This window comes from Cynocephalus volans, chromosome 15 (genome assembly GCF_027409185.1).
Source record: "Cynocephalus volans isolate mCynVol1 chromosome 15, mCynVol1.pri, whole genome shotgun sequence".
In the NCBI taxonomy this organism is placed as follows: domain Eukaryota; kingdom Metazoa; phylum Chordata; class Mammalia; order Dermoptera; family Cynocephalidae; genus Cynocephalus; species Cynocephalus volans.
This window is the reverse complement of record NC_084474.1, coordinates 20,408,355-20,431,131: the sequence shown is the minus strand read 5'-3', so window position 1 is coordinate 20,431,131 and position 22,777 is coordinate 20,408,355. Positions and strand designations below refer to the sequence as shown.

The 22,777-nt window shown below is 36.7% G+C and overlaps 1 protein-coding gene across 1 annotated transcript in view; it reads right to left on the bottom strand.

Annotated features, from left to right (window-relative positions):
* The window catches only part of NKAIN3 (sodium/potassium transporting ATPase interacting 3), a 402,934-nt gene that overhangs the window by 154,430 nt on the left and 225,727 nt on the right, over positions 1 to 22,777 (bottom strand). Inside the window, exon 5 of the mRNA XM_063079250.1 lies at positions 15,164 to 15,361. Coding sequence (XP_062935320.1) covers positions 15,164 to 15,361 — 198 coding nt within the window. The remainder of the gene's footprint in view (positions 1 to 15,163; positions 15,362 to 22,777) is intronic.

The window sequence follows — 22,777 nt, the reverse complement described above, 5'->3', positions numbered from 1 at the left end:
CAGCAGAAATCTATACCTCGTTTGTAGCTTCACAAGGAAATAGAGTCAGGTTTAGGATTATGCACAAAAGACCATGGCTAATAAACCTACAACTGTTGCTAATGCACATACAGAATCCCATCAGCAAAGCACCAGTCAAAAATAACCTATTACGTGAGATTGTGAGAGATGGGTTGGATGGCAACCTTCCAGCAACAAATCAGAAGAGCTGGATATGACTGAGGAGCGGAAACTCTGTGATACACAGGAGGCAGAGCGAGTGCCAAGAGATGGAAGTTGCAAAGTGATGGATTTGGAAGGTACAGACAAAAAATCATTCTTAGCACTTAGAGCCATCCAGTAATGGATGGGGCTGCCTAAAGGGGTAACAAGCTGCATGTTTAAGCAGAGGCTGCATCACCATTTGTCAGGGATGCCATAGACTAGCACTGCCTATGAGATATAATGTGAGCTGCATATGTGGTTTTATATTGTCCAGTAGCCCAATTAAAAAATAAAAAGAAGCAGGTGAAACAAATTTTAATAATACATTCTATTTAACCTAGTATATCCAGAATACTTTTATTTCAGCATATAATCAATATGGAAAAATTATGAATGTATTTTACATTCTTTTTTTGTACTAAGTCTTCAAAATCTAGTGTATATTTAATACTTACAGCACATTTCAGTTTGGACCTGCCACATTCCATCTGCCCCAGAGTGTGGGCAGTGGCTGGTGGCTGAAACATTAGACAACACAACTATAGATGGTGTTCTTGCACTGTGAGAAGATTGGGCAAGACTACTTCAAATGTCCCTTTCAATTAAAAATGCTAACGTTCAAGTAAGTAGAAAATAAACACTCAGAAATTAAGAAACTGTTAAGGCACTCAAAAAATTTTGATGAAGGGCCGGCCCATGGCTCACTCGGGACAGTGTGGTGCTGAGAACACCAAGGCCACGAGTTCGGATTCTATATAGGAATGGCCGGTTTGCTCACTGGTTGAGCATGGTGCTGACAACACCAAGCCAAGGATTAAGAACCCCTCACCAGTCATCTTTTATGAAAAAAAAAAAAAATGATGAAGTGATATTAGTTAAAAGAAGTTCTCCTCAAACTGATTTAAGCATAAAAAGAGAATTTATTGACTGATGTGATTTGAAAGTCCAAGGAAAGAGCTGGTTTTGCATAGTGGGGTCACCTGGCTTTATCTCTGGGTGTTTTTCTTTTTTATAGTTCTGCTTTCCTCTCTGGTTAGCAGTCTCCATAAGGTGACCCCCCCGCCTCTATAGGTGTATGACTTCCTAATTCAGCAGGCCTGAAGAGAGGGATTTATTTTCCCCAATAGTTAAGCATCATTGAGCTGAATCTCAGGGACCAGTTTACCTCACATGATTATCCCTAAAAAATTCATTGGGTCCAGGGGAAGGAATTTGCTGGTTGACCATTCCTGAGTTTCATGTCCAATCCTGGGGCTGGAGGGTAGTGGGATCAGCCCTACCCTAAAGAGAGCCTACCTTAACAACCCAGAGAGCAAAGGGTTAATGTGTAGCTCTCTAACAAAAAAGGAATTTAGTTGCTACTAGCAAAAGTTGGGGGTATGAAAGCCAATAAGCAAGGACCATAGAAGTCTGCTATTCCTTACTGGAGCACGCTATGGTGGGCAGTTCTACACAATGACCACGGCCATTCTTGGCCTGAGGGCTTTCTCTGGCCCAAGTGGAGTCTGCTCAAAGACAGGGCAGGACATCCTTGAATATCAGGGACTTAATGTTCTTAGGAAGCCTTCAACCAAAGAGGGATGGGTTGGTGAACAAATACTCCAGCTTCTCTGGCCTTCAGTGGGGAATTGCTGAGATGTATAGAACACCTTCTGAACTGAGGAGGAAAATCTCCAGGGAATTGAGCCCTGTCACTCACAGTGATAACTTGCTCAACAACCCACCTTTACCAGCTTTTCTCATTCCTTTCTCACTTGTGCTCCCTGGGATCACTTCCTACATCAATGATCTGCACTCAAGTCCTTGTTCCAGCATCTGGTTCATGGAAACAGAAACTAGGACACCTCTCACCCTCGAATTATAGAGAGGATTTGAAAGGTCTTTTATATCTCTTTGGAAGCCAGTTCTGAAGGTAATCTTGCCAGAGGATCAGAATTACAGAGGTGTTGAGCAGACACATCTTTTGGAGCCAGAGTACCCGGTTTCAAATCTCAGTTCCACCACTTGTTAGCTGTGTGTGATTAGTTTTTGCTCTTTTTCTCTAATCATCTTTAGTCACCAACAATCATCAGTGTACAACATACCTCAAATATGTTATACTGAGATACAGAATCTACTTGGTTTAATACTGGGCCGAAACTAAGTGCTCAATATTTGTTGTTGATAACTGCAATGGCAATCAGGCAAGCAATGAAGATTCAAATCATTTGCAAAGCATTATTGAAACAATTCAGAAATATTTTGGCCTGACTTGGTAAAATTTCAATTGCATTTCCCAACTATATTTTAAAAAGAATAATTAAATGATATTAATTGAATGCTAATACTAATCCTATAGAAAAAAGTCTTGTACTGAAGTGAAATATAAAATATTGAATTTAATTTATTAGATGAAAGAATTTCACTTAATGGTAACTATATGTATATAATTATATGTTGAAAATTTACTTTCAGCACATATTTACCCAAATATGATTTAAAACTTACTTTCATTCATTTAAGTCTAATAGAATCATCTGCAACAGCAAGACAAATTTTAGGATCAACCAAATTAATGTAACTAACTTCTTCTATAAAAGGTATTGATTTGTTATGAATTCATCCTTTCTTACAAGCTAGCTCCTATACAAATACAAATTATGACTCAGTGGTCAGGAAACAAGGTCAAAACTGAATTCACCATGTCTACTCCAGGAAAGAGAGTCAAAATGAGAGCACACTTCTAGATTAGATGCAGGTGAATTCTGCTTAGGCAGGGCCTTTCCATCATCTGAAAGTTATAGAAGCTGAAGGAAGTACTGGCAGCTGAGAAAGGCTTCTAGAATAAGAGACTAAAATCTTTCTATAAATTGCATCATTATATACTGATTTCCCTATTTGTTTTTCATGTGTTACCTGAACCTGACATAGTTTCATGTTCACATGTAAACATAGAAAAATCTTTCAAAGCCCACCTAGAAGAATTGTCTAGTATTTTGGGTTTTTGTTTCGATGATTAATTCCATTAATGGGAATAGTTTGGAAAAGAATTTATTTTCTTTGTTTGGTACATGTGGGGCACAGAAATCTTAAAATTTGAGGATTTTGACTTGCATGAAATTGTCAAGTAGACAAAATTTGCAAATTGACACTTTAGAACTTTAACATCTTTCCAAAGTACATATTAAAAGATACACTTATATCTATATTGCCTTTTGTTTTATGTGTTAACAAAATATCCTCAATAAGTATAGCAGGTTTGGGATACAATAGAGCCAAGGTTAATGCCCCCTCCCCAGTCGCTGACCATAGGACCTTGGACAAGATACTTATTCTCCTCATATTCCAGTTTCTTCATATATAAATTAGGGAATACTAAAGGCTACTTTGCATTACTCTCAAGAAGATTATGCAAGATTGTACTTCAAAGGAAGATGACAGGCACATAGAATACGTTCAGTAAATGACAGCTATGGTTCTTTTTCTTGTTATGATCATTGGCTTTAAAACCCTTTACAGCCAAGCCTTACAACAGTTCCCTGTTTGTTGATTAGTTTAGCTCGTTAATTAAAAGCTGTTGTGAATCCTGAAGATTTTAATTGTTCATGTTTCAGTGTCTATGGTACTTCCTGATTATCTTTGATACTAAGTAATAATTAGGCACTGCAAATATTTTCTTAAATTTTATGTAAAGCAATTTTAAATAAAAGAGCTATTAAAATTAATCAACTTAAATTAAGAATACCACTTCCCTGTAGATTTCTTGACAGCAATTTTACTTTTAGTGAAATGTGAATGGCTGATACTGCACTAATTGCTTTAAGTCATTATTAAATAACAATCAACTTTGAACCATTGGAATGGTAGAGTTTTCCAGTCTGAGAAGGCATACTTTCTACTTGTAGAGGAGGCTTCTTTTAGGCTGACTATGTAAGTTTTATGACATATCTAGAAAATTTATCTAATCATTGAAACTATTTTTTAAAAATAATCTATGTTTGTTTGCTATTTTTTTTACAAGTCAAGAAGAGATAAAAGCTACCAGCAAAATTCTTGTACTCTCTCATCTCAGTAACTAGCAGCAGCATCTCCCCTATTGCTCAAATCCAAAACCTAAGCTCCATCCCTATTTCTTTCTTCTCTTCACCTACCACTTCTTCCTCTCTTCCCGCAAGAACTCTTGTCTAGGCATTTCTAATTCTACTGCTATCACCCAAGTCTGAGCCTCCATCTTCCCTCAAGGGGTCTATTGTGATAGTCTACTAATTGGCTTATTTTCTTCCACTCTTTTTCTCTCCAATTCATTCTCTGAGCACTTCCAGAGTCACTTTCCTAAATACAGATGATGACACTCTCCTTGTTGAAACACAGTAACATTGTCCCAGTGTCTTAGAATCAAACTCAAATTTTGTGTCACGTCTTCTTTAACCTCTGTCTGCTTCCCTGATCTCATCTTTAATCACTCTCTCTTATTCTCTAAGCTATAGCCTTGTAAATCTTTGTTTCTTCTGAAATATTCTTAGCCCCACTCTTTAAATGACTTCATCACATCTCAGGTCGAATGTCACTTCCTAAAAGAAGTCTTCCTGAGCTACTCTAAGTATTGCCTAAACCAATTTGATCATTTACAATCATGAAGTCTTTTTGGGGGGATATTTAGAGGAAGACAAGGACCAAAGTTATCCTCTCCCACAAACTTGCCACCAGAAATCCAAAAAGTCTCAGTATAAACTCTGCCTCACACATTCCAATATGTATTAGCCAATAGCATAAAACCAGTTACAAAATCCATTCTGTAAGCTTGATGAAGTCCCAGCTCTTTGTCCTTCTAGGCAATCCGAAATGCTGCTTCTGCCAGTATTCTAGCAGCAAGATGCAGCCACACTCTGAACTGGAGTCAAACAACAAAATTCTCAAATATCTGAACAAGGGGCTGGTCAGGACCTAAACCCTGGAGCCCATTACAGAGCATGTAGGGCCAGGAACTCACTAGATTCCAGTGCTCTGGGCATACAAACCAGCCAGGAGTGCCTGAGGACTATTTCTAGCCAATTCACATAACTTGAGAACTATTCATTTCTCCAGTATTACACCATTTCAAATATCTAGTATGCCAAGTAAACACTTTCTGGTGCTGATCAGAGAAAAGATACCAGAGACTTTCAGAAGCTGCCTCTGACACATGGCTTTTGTTCAGTCTCTCAACTGGGAAACTACCTTCTGATTTGGGTACTGTAAGTGTGAGCCACCCCCCGCTACAGACTGGCTAGGAGAAATAGGAAAGATAAGTACAGAGTAAGCAATAGTAGAAACCAGTAGATATAAAGTTCTAAGTAGTATGTGACACTGCCCATTCAGAGTTGACCATCCCTCACGCCTTGCTGCCAGCTGCAGAGGCTTTATACTGCTCAGCAATAGCTGAGCGCCCTGACTGCAGGAACCACTTTTTTACTCTCCTCTTCAAATTACTATTAAACTCTTTAATTATTCTTTATTATGTGACAGATTGAATGAAATGACTTAAGTCTACTTCCTGGTGACCCTCTATTCATTATTCTCCTCGTTCTGGAATGTTACCACAATTTTATTTAGCCCCAGTCTCAAAATCTGAGTGATATCTTTAGGATTTTCCTTATTATTCTCTGTTGTCTGATGAGTGCCCAAGTCCTTCTGATTCGATCTCTGTTACGTATGTCTCTTCAGTTCCATATCCCTCACATTATTCTAGCTCAGGTCTTCATAATCTCTCACCTGCCTGCACCTGTCCTCCTACTCTAAGTCTTCTCCTGAACTCAAGTCTCCAACTGCTACTTAATTCAACTTCTGTGGGAGCATTTCTGATTATATTACTCCTCTAAGGAAGAGCATTCAATTGGTGTCTACCTTTACTAAATTAAACGTTATTAAAATTTAGAAAGTTTCAACACTTAAGACTAACCCTCTACATTGAGATTTTCAGAAGAACCCAATCCGAACGTTTTATACAATTAAATTAGTAAGGTATTATATTGAATAGTTTTCACAACAATAAACATCTATATTAAAACTAAACATTCAGTCAGTAATCTTGGTGCTTTAGCCATAAGCTCATTATTTTCACTTTTCATCTGACATTTGGCCTGGGAATGTGTCCGACTACTTGGAAAGGAGAATAAAATTTTTTTAAAAATCACTTTGTGTTATCATTGTTTTATAGGTTATGGAAAAATAAATGTGAGTGACCATTCTTTACTGATGATATGTAAGTGCCAGAATTTGGGGAACCAATTGAGAATCTCCAGGAAACATATTTTAAGTAGGGAATTCCAACTTTATCATTTAGTTCTGAATGATAGGGAGATATGAAATAAATTCATGCTCCCCAAAAGTTTATATTGGGGTTCTTGTGATTTCTTTTGGATAATTTTGTCTCTAATTTATTTCCCAAGTCATCCTCTGCAATGGGGAGGCTATTTTGACAAAAGAGCAGGAGAGGGTAGTCCTTTATCGTGAACAGGTAGTTAGGTTTTAAAAATATGTACTCATCTGTACCTGAGAAATTTTAAGTGCAAGAATGAAGTTAAGACTCATTATGTGCCCAGATCTAAACTCATTTATTCTCTCTGCCAACCCAGCTGTTTCTCCTAACTGCTCAGTGGAGCTGAAGATTCCCCTGCCCGTTTCAAGCATGCAGGCTGAACGTTTTTGTTCTTGTCAAGTTGCCAACTCTCACTAATGTTTTGGGGGCTATTCTTTGATTTTCATCCCCACTGATACTTTTATAACCTTCATAACTTTTCCTTAAACTTTTACAGTATTTCCCAAAGTGTTTTCTCTAGAAAATTGTTTGGGAATGATTTTTTACTGAAAAAAATAATAAAAATAAAAATAAAAAACCCTTAAAATTTCATTTTGAAATAATGTCAGACTTACAGAAAATTAAAAAAAAAAAAAAGTACAAACAATACCCTTCACCCAGATTCCTCAATTGTTAGCATCTTACATAGCCACAGTACAATTATAAAAACCAGAAAATTATACTGTTATCTAATTCACAGACCTTATACCAATCTCAACGTTGTCTCACTAATGTCTGATTTTTGATCATGGATCATACATTTCATTCAGTTGTCACATGTCTTCAGTTTCCTTTAATCTGGAAGAGTCCCTCAGTATTTCATTATTTTCCATGAGGTTTGTTTGTTTGTTTGTTTAACAGCAGGATTTCTCAGAAACTTTAATATGCTAATTTACATAGTATTATCTCAAAGTAGCTGACATACCTTAAGATTAGTCAAACTTAATGTCACCATGGAGTCCTTCTTGAGGTTCAATTTGTAGGACAGGTATTCCAAGGACACTCTGGAGAGTATGGACCCAGACTACTGCAAGAATATCCTAATACCTGTCTTTGCTTATCTGATCCATGCTGCACATGCCTACCAGAATAGCCACCGGAATTCAAAGTTCTCTACATGCCACTTACCTGTTTACAAACCAAAAATAGCTTTTACTTCACTCAGTGTAGAGGCCCAAAACTTGAACTTGACATTCCAGCTTTAAGCCTCCACTTTGGTGCATATGCCCTTTGCTGAAGCCAAAGTGAACTGCTCACTCTTCCCCATGCCTTATTTTTGATTTTTTTTTGCTAACGCTGTTCCTCCTGTATAGAATTCATTTTCCTCTCTTCTCATCCCAGAGTGAACTCTTTAGACAAGAGTTAAATATCACAACTTCCCTACACACTACTTCCTCCTGTGAGCCCTGACGACACTTAGAAACTAATTTCAGAACTTTCATTTTTCTGTCCTAATTGAGTGCCTAAAATAATGGCACTTTGCTCACCTGATCTTCCCTTTTAGACTGGGAGATGCCATGAGCAGCACCACAACAGATCCAATTATGTGATTTCCATCTTCTCAAAGCCTAGTGCTTTGTATAGAGTAGGGGGCTTGCTGAGTCTTTTTTTCTGAATGAATGAAACTGCCTATTCTCATTTAGGAAGGCTACTAAAAGTGATATGACAAGATTTTCTTGGAATTTATACAAAATTTGGTCTTTTCAAGGGAGAGGGTAATGGTTTTTAATTAATTCTTGTTATGAAAAGCTGCTTTTCTCAACCCAATTATTCTAACCTGAGCTAAAGATGAAAACATCTGCAATATCTGAATGACATTAAATTACCCTAAGTATCAATAAAATCAATTTTCTTGCTTCTGATATCTCTTAATCCTACAGTTGCAATGTTTATACTGATTAATTATTAAACATATCTCAGATTTTCTATATTAAAGGATTTGCACTAGATATGATTTTGAATTAAGCTTTGCATTTCTCTGATAAAACCGGTATACCAAACTGACATTTGGTATTTCAGTCTACCAAATGTCATAACTTACTTTTACATTTAATAATCAATGTTTAGGAGATTATTTGAAGCTAATAGGGGACTAATAACTTATGAAGACATGCAATCATGTCTAGAGTAATCATGAGCATTGGGGTTTGGGGAACTGAATTCATCTGGAAATGATATGGAATTTGTTGCTGCAGACAAAAAATTTCTCTGATAACTGGTGAACATAATAATAAAATCCAATCATATACATACCATTCTGGAGAATGTTATGGTATAAGAGGAATAGAAACTTTAAATGTTCACTTGCTTTAAGTTGTTAAAACCCATGCATGCTATGTACAAATGACAGACAACACTATTATTAGATTTATGTAAGTCCAAACATCTATATAATTGCTGAGAATTGCTATCTGTAACCCAGATGTTTCCAAAAGATGTATATATGATGTAGTATAGACAAAATATATGGCGAATTGCCTGAATTCCTCTAGGGCTTTATCAGTGGAGAAGAGAGGTCTGTATACATTTTAATTGTAGCTCTGAAAGTTTTGCTTAATATTATGCATGTGTCTATAACAGGTGCAAGTATTACAAGTACATGTATGACAGGATGTTATTTGACCATAAAAAGGAATGAAGTTCTTATACACATGAATGGGTGAACATTGAAAACATTATGCTAAGTGAAAGAAGCCAGACACAAAAGACCACCATGTGATTTCATTTATGGGAAATGCCCAGTGTAAGCAAATCTATAGAGACAGATTGGTAGTTGCTTAGGTTTGGGGAGGAAGGGGCATAGGCCATGACAGCTAAAGGGTGGGGGTTTCTTTGTGAGGTGATGAACGTGTTCTGAAAGTGACTGTGGTGATGGTTGCACATACCTGTGAATATACTAAAAACTACTGAATCGTACATTTTAAAATGGCGAATTGTATAGTATGTGAATTATATTTAATAAAGCCGTTAAAAATGTACACATATTTCACAGACAGAGTGCATTGCATAGACATGAATACTGAGACACAAATGACTTAAAATCATAGTTCACCAAACAGACACTGTCAAGCCCAAACAATTTTATTGATCAGGCATACTCTGGCTCATGAACACAAATGTCTGTGCCAAAGCCTTTTGAATATTGTTGGCATGGAAACTCTTCCCCCACAACCACAAACCCCACTCAACATTTCAATGCTCTAATAAATGATTCCTTGAGTGAGTGGAACTTTAGATAAACTGTTGCTTCAGTTTTCAGAAGGTGGAACTGAATACAGAGACCAGAGATGTGTATAGGGAGTAACTGATCTAAACCCTTAATACCTCTATGCAGCACATAGAAGTTGCCCCAAACTTGGTATGGGCAGAAGTAATCTATTTCATATAAAAATGGATTCTCTGGGAAAATGGTAATTCTGGAAAGAATTGAGGGCAGGAATGGTTGAATGATTTCCTTCCTTTTACCAGCACCTAGAAAACCCCAGTAAGGAAAAAAAAAAAAAAGAAAAAGTTTGATATACTTAGCATTTTGCAAGTGCTGAAATCTTTCTTTCTTTTTTTTTTTTAACAAAAAGGTGGTTGAGAGATGTTTTCAAGGGTGAAGAAACATTTTGAACTATTCATGCTTCAAATCTTGTAATTATCAGACATAATTGAACTCTTACTGTTACTTTCAAATACTAAAGCTGACACATAAAACTAATTAACCCAACAGGAGATTCCTAGCCTTTCTGCTCTGAGAGGGTTTGCCACTGAACTCAGCGCTCAGCAAAGGGGTGCAAGCAAATTGGAGGTTCTCAGTTCTCATGTCATGAGAAAGCTCAGCAAAGTGGTTAAGAACATGGAACGTGGACTCTGGAGTTCATCTGCCTGGGTTTGAGGTCCATCTTCACTTATTCACAGCTATGTCACTGGGCAAATTACTTCTCTGTGTGTCTCAGTTTTTACATCTGTAAAATTACTATAATAATACTTACCTTTTGGGTCATTTTGAGAATTAAATGAGTTCATATTTGCAAAGCACTTAGAGCAGCTCTAAGCACATACTAAAAGTTTGTTATTTAAATGTCAACACAAAAATTAATATGCAAACTTTTAACTGTATTTACATTTTTGGAGAGGTACAAGTGACAGAAACTGGAACTTATTTCAAAAGCTTAAATTTCACTTATCTTTTGACTTGCATTCATATACTCTGTGAGTATATGTTCCTGAATTAGAAATAGTATTATCTGCTCCTGTGATTGTGCACTTAAATACTCTAAAAGCAGACGGAACAGCAGATATCCATACAGCCTATTGGAGATAAAGATTCCACAGGATACCTTGAAGTCTAATGTTATCTTTCATCCTTCTCTACTGAGTTTTAGCTTATCTTTGAGCTGAATGTGTCTGATACGTGGGGCAGAGCACAGTGATGAATGCTGATGTTAGTAGAGAGACACAGCGCAAAGGACTTGAACGCATGATTGAAAACCACTTCTCAGGGTTCTACAACTCCAGCTCTGACCATGGTGACAACCTCCAAAGATGTTAAAGAATGAGACTTGTCACCTATCAGATATGAGGAAGAATATCTTGACAGTGAGGATTCAAGACAATATATGTGTAAAGTTAGCTCCAAAGAGATAAATAAAGTACATTTTAAAGATCTCTTCCAGGTTTAGAGATTAGGATTTTTCTATTAATTATAAAAATGAGCTCCATTATACACACACACACACACACACACACACACACACACACACACACGTATATTTTAATAATTAACATGAGTATATGAATTCATGTTTACCAGCAAATAACTAACACTGAAAATTTAAAAGAACCTTAAATAGCATATTTGTTATTACTGATCTATTGACCCCAGAACTGAGCAGTCCACTAAAATGGAATATCTAGTAATAGCTAATATATAAGAGTGACTTCAAATAATCAAATAAATATTATGCGATTTAGGATTTTTAATAATATAAGAAAAACAACCATAACACCTTTTCTACTCTTCTATACAAATCATGTGATGATTAAACTGCATTATTTTAAATGTGATACAACATTTAAAAACATTTCTTGGGAAGACGTACCCATAAATCTACATTTCATTTTGCATATTAAGTTTCTTCCTTTACTACTTATTTAAATCATAAAAACCTTTCCATGTTTTATATGTGGTTTTAAGAATTAGCATAGTTATCACTATCCACCCATTAATGATGTTGATGTACTATAACTTGCTATATCATGTCTTAAATTGTATATGTTTGGACATACCCAGTTTTGCCATTATAAATAACACTGAAAAGAACACCATGCAGACTGTCTGTTTCTGTTGAATCATTTTCTTAGGAGAAATTCCATTGAGTGGGGCTTAAAGTCCCAAAGGTATGGACCTTTTTACGGTCCTTGCAATAATGAATGCCTTAACCAATAAGTGAGTTGCACTTCTAGGTTTTATTATTTTTAAAATTTGCTATATTAGTGAAAATAATTTTTCAAATTTAATTTATACATTTCTGGTTACTATCAAGGATAATTGTATAAAATATAAATATAAAATATTTCTTTACAATTTGGATATTTTTGCTTCATACGAACACATTTATTCATATCATTTACTGGTTAAATTATTACATTTTCATGTTTTTAGTATTCATTGAAATGATCACATTTTGTATTATGGATAATGACCCTTTACTTTTACGTGATGCTAACATTAAAGTTATTTGTTTTAGTTTTGTAAGATTTCATGTTTTAGATGGTTGGGGATTAAATGAGTAACATACAGTACTATCAAATAGATTAAATGGTAATAGATTCTTTCAAGCAGAAATAGTTTATCAATATTCTCTAGCAGCAGAAGAAAATGCTATATTTGGGGTTGTACTGTTTAACTGTACACACACACACACACACACACACACACACACACACACACACACACACACACACACACACACACACACATCTTTAAATCTGTGGTATTAAATTCCTGAAGTACAAATATGATTTGAAAATATGTACAGTGTAAGGCTTGGAGGGCTCGTATCACTCCACAGCACAGTCCTGGCTACGGTCTTTGACGTCTCACGTCCTAGGTGGATTACACGTTCCTCCTCCCCTCATACTGTCCACAACCTTTCTTTGGGTTTCGCGCTGATCTTCCACGTTGCTGACAATTTGCAGGAGTCCTGCTCTAGGCCTCGCTGAGATAATGACCAGGACCTGCTCTCAGCTTTGCACTCTCTTCTCCCGCTCCGCCTGGGAGCCAAGGAAGGAAGCACACGCTGCTGTGAGGGGGCAGCGAGCCTGGCAGGTGCGCGGGGCTCCTGCGCTGGGGCGTGGGGGCGGGGCGGGATGCGCCCAGAGCCGCGTGACAGTCCCCTAGAAGAACCCCGCCCATCGGCGCCTCTCTGAGTTCTGTTGTTTTCTCTGTTGCCTTCAAGCTCGTGCACAGTTCCTATGGAATGCTTACGACTGGGGTTTCCTTTCTTCCAGTTCCAAGCTCTACTCTCACGCAGGACAATTGTTCAGGCAGTGTTCACCAGCACAGTTGTATCCATGGGTAAATCACTCAAATACTTCCCTCTCACTTGGTAGAGAGCTGCTGCCCTGAAATCCCTAGGGACCCCACCTCCACCATCCTGGCCACCTCCTGCAGTCCCTTCCCTAGGTCCTTCTGGACATTTCTATGCCCCCAGTAATTAAAGGGGTAACCGCTGGTGCAGCAGAGCCTCCAGGACCCTGCCCAATCTCAAAGCTCTCCGTCTGTTTGCCTGGCTGTTGCCCGTGCCCCTCGGTCTGTTAAATATTGCAACCATCACCCCTGTTTTTCAATAGTAAGGGAGACATCTCAGTACATATTAGACAACAGGAACAGAAATGATCCTCATATCATCAGCTTTTAAAAAATCACATTTCTAATAATGGTAAGCATAATCACATGAAATAAGTGGAAAATACAGGAAACCCATATAAAATCAACCATAACAACAATAATATTTAATAGTTGTGAAACAATTTCAGGATATATTTATTTTAATATAAAAAGATAAAATATTAAAAATCTTATCTTGCAGGTTTATTACACAAGAAAAGTTAGAGTGCAGCAACTAATCTTTTATTTCCTGAAGGCTGAATAGTATAGTCAGGACTATGTATGCTCGTTGACAGCTTTGCATGTTCACTAAAATAATATATCAAGAAATTTATTTATAAGTAATAAGAATTTTTAGGTGTCAGCATATACAGTTTATTTAGATTTCCCTTTAGGTATGTTTTTATGTGACAGTCCAGCTCCTTATCAAATAAACACTTTTGCTTTGCTATTCATTTGAATTGGAGTTACTATGGGGAAGTGACTTTTTGATTCTATGGCATTCAGCTGCATTGTGAAGATTTGGACACCATGCCATCAATCCACAAGATAGTTTAGCAATTTACTATGAATATATATTTTTAAAAACAGGGTGATCTGTCTATATATGAAAGAAGGTTCCTAGCAAAATGTTTTGAATATTAAAATAATTAATAAGAATGTTTAGAATCTAGTATATGATAATAGAGTTCTTTTATATTTTAAAACAGACAAAAAATTTTTGAGAAAATTTGTCTCCACACTTTTTAAAAACAAACAAAAGGTTTAGATATATATTTTACCAAAGTTTCATATGAAACTGCTAGATTAAAGAAAGATCAGAGAACAGGGAAAAACTAGTAAATATATACTGACAAATAACAACATATTATTCTTATGCCTGTAAATAAGATTATAGAAACCTAGAATGATCTGATTCCCTGTTATATGTCTGAAAGGAAATTCCTTGGCCTTGAGGTAAATCCCTTTCTTTGAATTTAGTGTCAAATTTGCCTTTTTTTGAACTAGAACACTAAAAGATGATTGATTTTTTTCTTATTCTAATCTTTAGTCTTTCTAGAAAATTGTAATTCAGATGTTTTCTAAAACACCATTTAAAAACTTGAGACATGAAGGTTAAAGAACAATAATTAATAGATTGAGTGAATGCGGTTAGACTGCTACATTGGTGGCCCTAAATAAGCCATGGCTTCTGGTATTCTCACATTTCTCTAGCTCCTCCCACAAGGACTCTAGGCTTGGTAGTGTGACTTGCTGTAGTCAATGGGTCAATAGCATGCATTACTCAATAGAGGCTTGATAAATGCTTGCATGTTGGAGTTTCTTCTCCTAAAACCCGGCAATTGCTGTCAATTCCACACCACCTCTTTTACAGCTACCTTGTAAGAAAGCCTGTCAAGTTTTCTGCAGAAAGAGAAGCCATGTGGAAGACAATGGGGACCAACAGCCAGCACACACATGTGACTGAGGCCTCCTTGGACTTCCAGTCCCAGCAGAGCTCCCAAATCAAAGGTTCACATAAGTGGCCCTATCTCAAGTTGGAAACTATAGCAACTAACTGGTTTTAAAGATAAAACATCTGGATACCAAGAGGGAAAAGATGTAGCCTGCCATTAAGTATAACTAGTGATACCATAATTGCTGCTATTTCCATTGTGTGCTTATCTGTGGCAGTATCTACCAGGTAGACGTGGAGAGAAGGTTGAGATATAAAATGCCAATAAAGAAGAGTCCTGATCAGATAATGACACAAAAGTGACACTTACGGAGAGTAGTATTTGGATGGCGCTGTGGATGACCTCCAGGTACTGGAAGTCCACGATGCAGCCTGTGACAGAGACATAAGTGTAATCGTTCATCATGCCGTGGGCTGACGGAGGCAGCACTCTCCGGACACAACCCGGCCCATGTTCCCTCCACCATGACCGATGTACAGAGATGTTGAATGTCATTAGATCTGTGTCCTAGGTGGGCAGGAAACAAGAGCAAAAGGAGATGATCATCATATTATGTCTTTGATTTTGACCTTAGGAAGAATTCAGGAGGGATGAAATTGCTGAAATCATTTCAATTTCAAATGAAAAGTAACAAAAGACAAAGCCAAAAATGGCTCAAATATATCATACACCTAAACAATTGGGTTACAATCATTCAATGTGGAGATTCATCCTTCAAATAATATTAAAATTTTAAGGTTAGCACACACCAAAAATCCAGAGACAAGACCCTCCATATATGTTTACATAAAATATTTTGTTTATTTTGAAACTTTTTTGCTGCATATTCATTTAAAAAAATTTTTTTAAATTAACACAAAATAATTGTACATTTTTATGGGGTACAGAATGATATTTCAATACATGTATATAATGTGTAATGATCAAATCAGGATAGTTAGTATATCTATCATCTCAAATCTTTATCATTTCTTTTTGTTGGTAACATTCAAAATCCTCTCTTCTAGCTATTTGAAAAACTACAATGAATTATTGTTTACTTTAGTGACCATACAGTGCTATGCAACACTAGAAGTTATTCCTCCTATCTAGCTGTAATTTTGTGTCCCTTAACCAATCTCTCCCTCCCCCCTCTTTCCTCTGCCCTTCCTAGCCTCTAGTAATGACTATTCGACTTTCTGCTTCTATGAGATCAAACTTTTAGCCTCCACATGTGAGTGAGAACATGTGGTATTTATGTTTCTATGCCTGACTTATTTCACTTAGCATAATGTCCTCCAGGCTTATCCATGTTGCCTCAAATGACAGGATTTTATTATTTTTTAATGGCTGAATAGTATACCAGTGTATATTTACTACATTTCCTTTACCTATTCATCTGTTGACGTACACTTAGGTTGATTCCATATCTTCACTATTGTGAATAATGCTGAAATAAACATGGGGGTGCAGATAACTCCCTGATATACTGATTTCCTTTCTTTTAAGTATATACCCAGTAGCAGATTGCTGGATTATATAGTAGTTCTATTTTTAGCTTTTTGAGGAACCTCTATACTGTTTTCTATAGTGGCTGAACTAATTTACACTCTATCAACAGTGTATATGAGTTTCTCTCTGCATCCTCACCAGCATTTGTTATTTTCAGTTTTTTTGGTAATAGCCATTCTAACTGGGATGAGATGATATCTCAGTATGGTTTTGATATGCATTTTCCTAATTATTAGTTATACTGAATGTTTTTTCATATATGTGTTGACCATTTGTATGTTTTCTCTTGAGAAATGTCTATTCAGATCCTTTGCCCATTATAAAATCTAATTTTTTTTATTGAGTTGTTTAGGTCCTTCATATAATTTGATATTAATCTCTTGTTAGATGAATAGGTTGCAAATTTTTTTTTTCCATTTTCAGGTTGTCTCTCCATTCTATTGATTATTTCCTTTGCTGTACAGAGCTGTTTAGTTTGATATAGTTCCATTTGTCTATTTTTACTTTTGTTGCCTGTGCTTTTGAGGTCTTTGCTGTAAAATCTCTGCCCAGACCAATGTCCTGAAGTACTTCCCCTATTTTCTTCTAGTAGTTTTATAGTTTCAGGTCTTCTATTTGTATTTAATCCATTTTGAGTTGATCTTTGTATACGTTCAGAGATATGGGTCTAGTTTCATTCTTCTACATGTGGATCTCCACTTTTCCCAGCACCATGTATTGAAGAGACTGTCCTTTCCCAAATGTATGTTCTTGGAGCACTTGTCAAAAATCAGCTGGCTGTATATATGTGGGTTTATTTCTGGGTTCTCTGTTCTGCTCCATTGGTCTGTGTGTCTGTTTTTATGTCAGTACCATGCTGCTTTCGTTACTATATTTGATGCATTTTCTTGTTGCTGCATCATCGTTGCCATCACCATCATGGGCTAACTTTTGCTGAGTGTTTTATTGTATAGTAGACATAGTTCTAAGTAAATTTTATACATTTTACCCTTTAATGTTCATGTAGGTGTTATTATCAACCTAATCAATAGTAGGCTGAGTAATTATCCCCCACTCCCAAATACATATGTTCTTAATCCCTGGAATCTGTGAATTTTACCTTACGTGACAATAATCAACTTTGCAGATGTGATTAAATTAAGAATCATGAGATGGGGAGATTATCCTGGATTATCTGGGAGGGCCCTAAATGCAATTACATATGTTCTTATAAGAAGGAGGCAGAGGAAGGTTAGACCCAGTGAAGAAGAGGAGAAGGCAATGTGATCATAGAGGCAGAGATTGGGGTGATGTGAACATAAGCCAAAGTATGCCAGTAGGCCCCAGAAGTGGAGAGAGACAGGGAGTCTCCCCCAAAGCTCCAGAGGGAGCATGGCCCTGCCAGCACCTTGATTTCAGCTCAGTGAAACCAGTTTCAGACTTCCAGCCTCCAGAACTGAGAGAGTAAATTTCTGTTGTTTAAGCCATCATTTGTGGTAATTAATTACAGCAGCCATAAAAAACTAATACAAGTGAGGAAAGTGAGAGGTAATTTGCCCAAGGTAGCACAGCTAGTTAGTGGTAGAGCTAGGACTTGATCCGACACAGTCTGTGCTTTTGGCTATGATGTGGTGCTCTCTCACACTACCTGATGTCTTCTACCTCCTGACCTCTGACCATTCTCATACCCTGGATGGAGCTAGGTCTTTTCTCCTCACTTGTTACCAGAAAAGAGTACCACTGCCAATCAAAAGAACAAAGAAGGCAATCGTTGACTTTTACATATCAAAACACACATTCAGAGCTCTTAGTGGAACAGGTGTCAGATCTTCAAGAGATGCCCTTCAGTATTTTCAGAGTGTCAGCTTTGAAAGACTAAGATCATAATGTTTCTGTCAAAAACAATACATTGAAAAGAATAGATAAGGAACCAGGCTCTTGACTTCTAAATAACTACAACTGCCCCTATTGAGCAGGAAGGAGAAGGAAGATGCTGGAGAGAGAGCAGGGTGGTCCCTGGACCAGGGCATTGTGCGGCAGGAGCAGAGACAGCTTTTGTTGATTTCCCAGCCTCCACTCACTCTGAGCAAGTGCAACAGTCATGAGTGCCAGGGGGCCTCCTTGGAGCGAGCACTCAGGGCCTTTGCTGAGAGGCCAGAGGCTGCCTGCTGACCGTGCAGCACAAATGATGCAAGTCTGTGCATGTCTGTGCATCCCAAGGTCCCTTTGAGGACAGTCTCCACCTCAGTGGCCTAGGACACTCCTAAGTGTGTGAAATTGAGACTGGAACTCTTAAAACTTAGTGGAAGTTAGCAGGAAATAGGAAGCCCTTGAGCTTATACATGGCTGGCACTTAACCAGTGTAGCACTCTCTGAGTAAGGACAGTGGGGAAACCCTCCCTTATAGTCTGCTGTATGTGGTTAGTAAATCAGGAGCTTAGAAACATTCTCAGTGCATGTTAGTAGGCTCGTTTACTCTCATTTTTAGATTTTCCTCAGCTCAAGGAATTCAAAGTGCCATTGGAAGTATGCCTCAGATTATATCAATAATACAACATCTTACATTTTTCTTTGGTTGTTGGTTTGTTATTCAGTTACCTTCACAGTTACAGCACTTTATTGATAATAAAACATTTTACATCATTTTTTGGTTGTTGGTTTGCTACATGTATCATTTGCAGTTACCCTCTGAAGGGAAAATATTACGTAAAAATAACTGCTTTAGCTAGTGAATTCAGTTTAACAGAAGGCAATTTACCTGCAGTCGAACTTCAGAGATGTGCACTGACTGCTCTCTTTCCTGGTCACCAGATTTAATCTCTTACACCTAGTCCTGATCACTACAGAAGAATTCCATATTATATCCCATCTAAATAGAATTCATGAGGTTCAGGATGAACTAGCATGATTTCAAAATTCACAGCAATTTCTATTCTTTAAGCGTTCTTATCCAAAGACCTTTTCTATTGCAGACTTTCAGTATGAAATTCCTTTCAATATATTGTACAAATAAAACAAGCGTCAATTTATGAACTAATCATACAAATTTGTTGCACTCATAAAATCTCTCAGTGTAGTTCTCACTTAATTTGTTGGAACTACAATATATTTATAAAGTATAGTATTCTTTGCAATGACAGTATTAAAATTTGAATGAGAACATCTATACTACCAAATTATACTTAAATTTCTCACTCCTTTAATTCATTGTTCTTAGGGTTCAGACAATAACACCCTAAAGAATGGCACTTAGGTGTGATGAGTACTTAGAACTGAAGGACAATGGAAGGGCCCCAGAAGCATTGTCACTTTCTGACATTCTCTAGCCCTTTTTTCTCCTGGTCCCTTTTCTCCCCAAAGCAGGCCATAGAAACTAGAATTCCTATTCCCCCAAATAGGTCATAGAAACCAAAATTCCTCTCTCCCACAGCCATCCATAAAACCTAAAAATATTACTCTAATCACCTGACTTTCTGTGTAAGGATTGGCCATAAAGAAATTCTCTGACCTTCTTGTCTGAAAGATCATAGGACCCTCATTCCAGACTACACAGAGCGGCCAAGATGAATCTGAACACACAGGCCTTGCTGGGTTCCCCACTCTGTCTATTACATTTCTACATGGCTGTCTATTCTACATAAAACCTAAACATAAAAATAGACAGTTTAACTTAAATATTTGGGTCTTCATTTCTGAAGGCTCACGTGTCATGTAAAACTTTCAGTAAATAAATCTGTTATGCTTTTCTGTTGTTAATGTATCTTTTGTAATAGAAGTGTCAGCTGTAGCCCTGATGATGGGGAGGAAAAATATCACACCCTTTTCATCCCTACATTATAAGTTTTTACCTTAAGTTTGTGTTTGAGTTCTATTCCTTTCGGTGCTTGATTTCAAACATTAAAAGAAAAAAGAAAGAAACTTAACACATGACAACTCTATTTCCTATACAAGGCATGTAAGAGAAAATGCAACTCAGAAAAGTACAATAATTTTTTCATTAAAAAATGAACTTGTTTGTTTTTCTCCTGTTAATCTGTCCGTTGTTATGGAGAGGGGTGCAAGCTAAGAGCTCAGAGGGGTAGAGGGAAAGTTATTTGTCTTACATATGTGATAAGCAAGGGACAGATTTTTGAGGAAGAAAGAAGAAAACCAATGTCAAAGGTTCTGATCCCCTTATAGGCCAGCTGCAAAAATAACAACAACAAAACTAAACTAAACTAAACAAAGAAAAGAAAAAAAGAAGAAAGTGGAGAGAGAAGGAAAAAAAACCATAAATTAGATGAAGTAGAAGGGCTTGGGAGGTGTGAGGTCAGCCTGGAGAGAGAGAGCGTGTCAGCGCTGTAGCGGAGGAACAATTTTACCTCTGCCCTTTTAGGGTTTTCAGCTAGGCCTGAGAATTAAATTGATGTTAGACACATTAACAGGAAATAAAAGCACACAAATTTATTTAATATCTGTTTTACATGACATGGAGCCCTCAAAGGAAATGAATACTCAAAGAAGAAATTAGAGTTGACAGCTTATTTACTGATTTGGACAAAGGGTAGTAAATTGTGAAAATAAGACAAGGCTTCCTTCTTTTATTTCTTTCTCTTTTTCTCTCTCTTTCTTCTCTTTAACTCAAAACAATCAATATTCCAGAGTGGCATATTTTGGAATGCTGTGTTCTGAACTACTTCAAGGCCAGCAGAGGAGAGAATTTCAAGAAATTGTCAATATCATAGACTCAAAGTCTCCTAAAAAGTGACTATTAAATTTGCTGATTAGTGGGGCAATGGGGATTTTACAAAATGCAATTCCAAGAGAGTATTGGGAGTAAAATACTGGATTACAAGGAATTGAGGGGACCAAGAGAAGAGGATTTTGGTGTGAGTTCCTTTTTGTGTGTGTGTGAAATTTGGGAGTAAAGCTAGTAAGAACATAGGATGGTGGCTTTAAGGGTGGCCAAGGAGAGGAAGAGTCAATGTGTGTAGAACCAGGTGTGAGATATATCTTCTCACATTCACAAAGTTGGACTTAAAAGACATTTATTCCAGAATATCTACCTTTTTCCTAGTATCTATTCAAATAAATATTAAATGTTTGAGTTCTTTTATCTCATTAATGTGAATTCCAAATTTCTTCCCATTTTCTTCAAATACTTGAATTAAAAAATTTTTTTTCCCACAGTTCTTTGAAATGTTGTGCATTAACTGTGTCAGTGGACATGCCTGGCCCCGTTTCATTCACAGTGAGTATAGCCACAATACTGGAATCAGCTCACATACTAAAAATGTTTAGTAGTCACTTCTTTATAGTATACCACTATACAATTTCTCATGAATTGAGGAGCTAGTCTCACTCTTCTTTGTTCTTTTAATTATCTGCTTTTTTGGTAAGTGTCTAATTTAACTTTAGTTAATCCTTTCTGTTATTAGAAATGGACTTCCAACTACTAATAATATTCTGGTTTTCTTTCTTTTTAGTTGCAGCTCAAAGGGTTATTCATTTTTATATAGCTGCCTACTTTCTTTGTCTTTTCACTTTCTTTCTTCATAAGCCAGCCCCACTGGAAGTAAAAATGTGACCTTGGAGAAAAGTCCATACGTACATAAGAAGCAAGATTTTGTTCGATTTTAGAATATTACCTTTGAGCTTATATTTATTTATATAATAGAATTCCTGTCAGTTGAAGCTTTTTTTGAAACACTTGTTCATCTCAGAATATGAATTAGAAAAGTTAAAGCAACTGTCTTATATTTCTAATTATTTTCTTTTCACTGAAATACTAAACATTTCAGAGCACTGTGGATCTATGTAATAAATGGCAAACACAGTACTTTGGTAGTGAGGCTTAAGTGTTTAGAGCCTGTAACACTAAGTCTTTCTTAGCACACATTCAAATATATTTAAAAGTATATGTTATTTTCCTATATTAAAAGTAGCTCTTACAGATAGGCTTAAAAGGTAGTCGTGCTTCCATTGGGAAGTATCTGTCATTTGCTGTTGCTTTCTCAGAGAATTCTTTCTGCAAGCCATCAGCAAGTCATAATCATTTAGGCATGTGCCTTGGTGTTGAATATAAAGAGCAGTCTGCAAACTGAGGATTGGCCGTTGATCATTTTGATCTCCTGATTTTAATCTTTACAACTAGGTATTGCTGGGGCTTTTCAATTCTTTGCTATTGATCACAGGCCAGAGACAGATCTAAAAGTAATCAAGTCTCTTGTCTTCATTCTGAGGCTTAATTCCCTAGACTAGATGACTTCAGGAAGTAATGAAGCCTTATCCATCCATTCAACAGCTATTTATGGAGTTTCTAATATGAGCTACACACTGGGATTTAAGGGTGAAGATAAGAGGTCTTATCCCTGCTCTCATGGAATGCGTTCTCTAGTGAAAAAGATGGGTAATAAAGCAAACAAATAGGTAGGCAAAAATAATTATACATTGTATATTTATATAGTAACATAA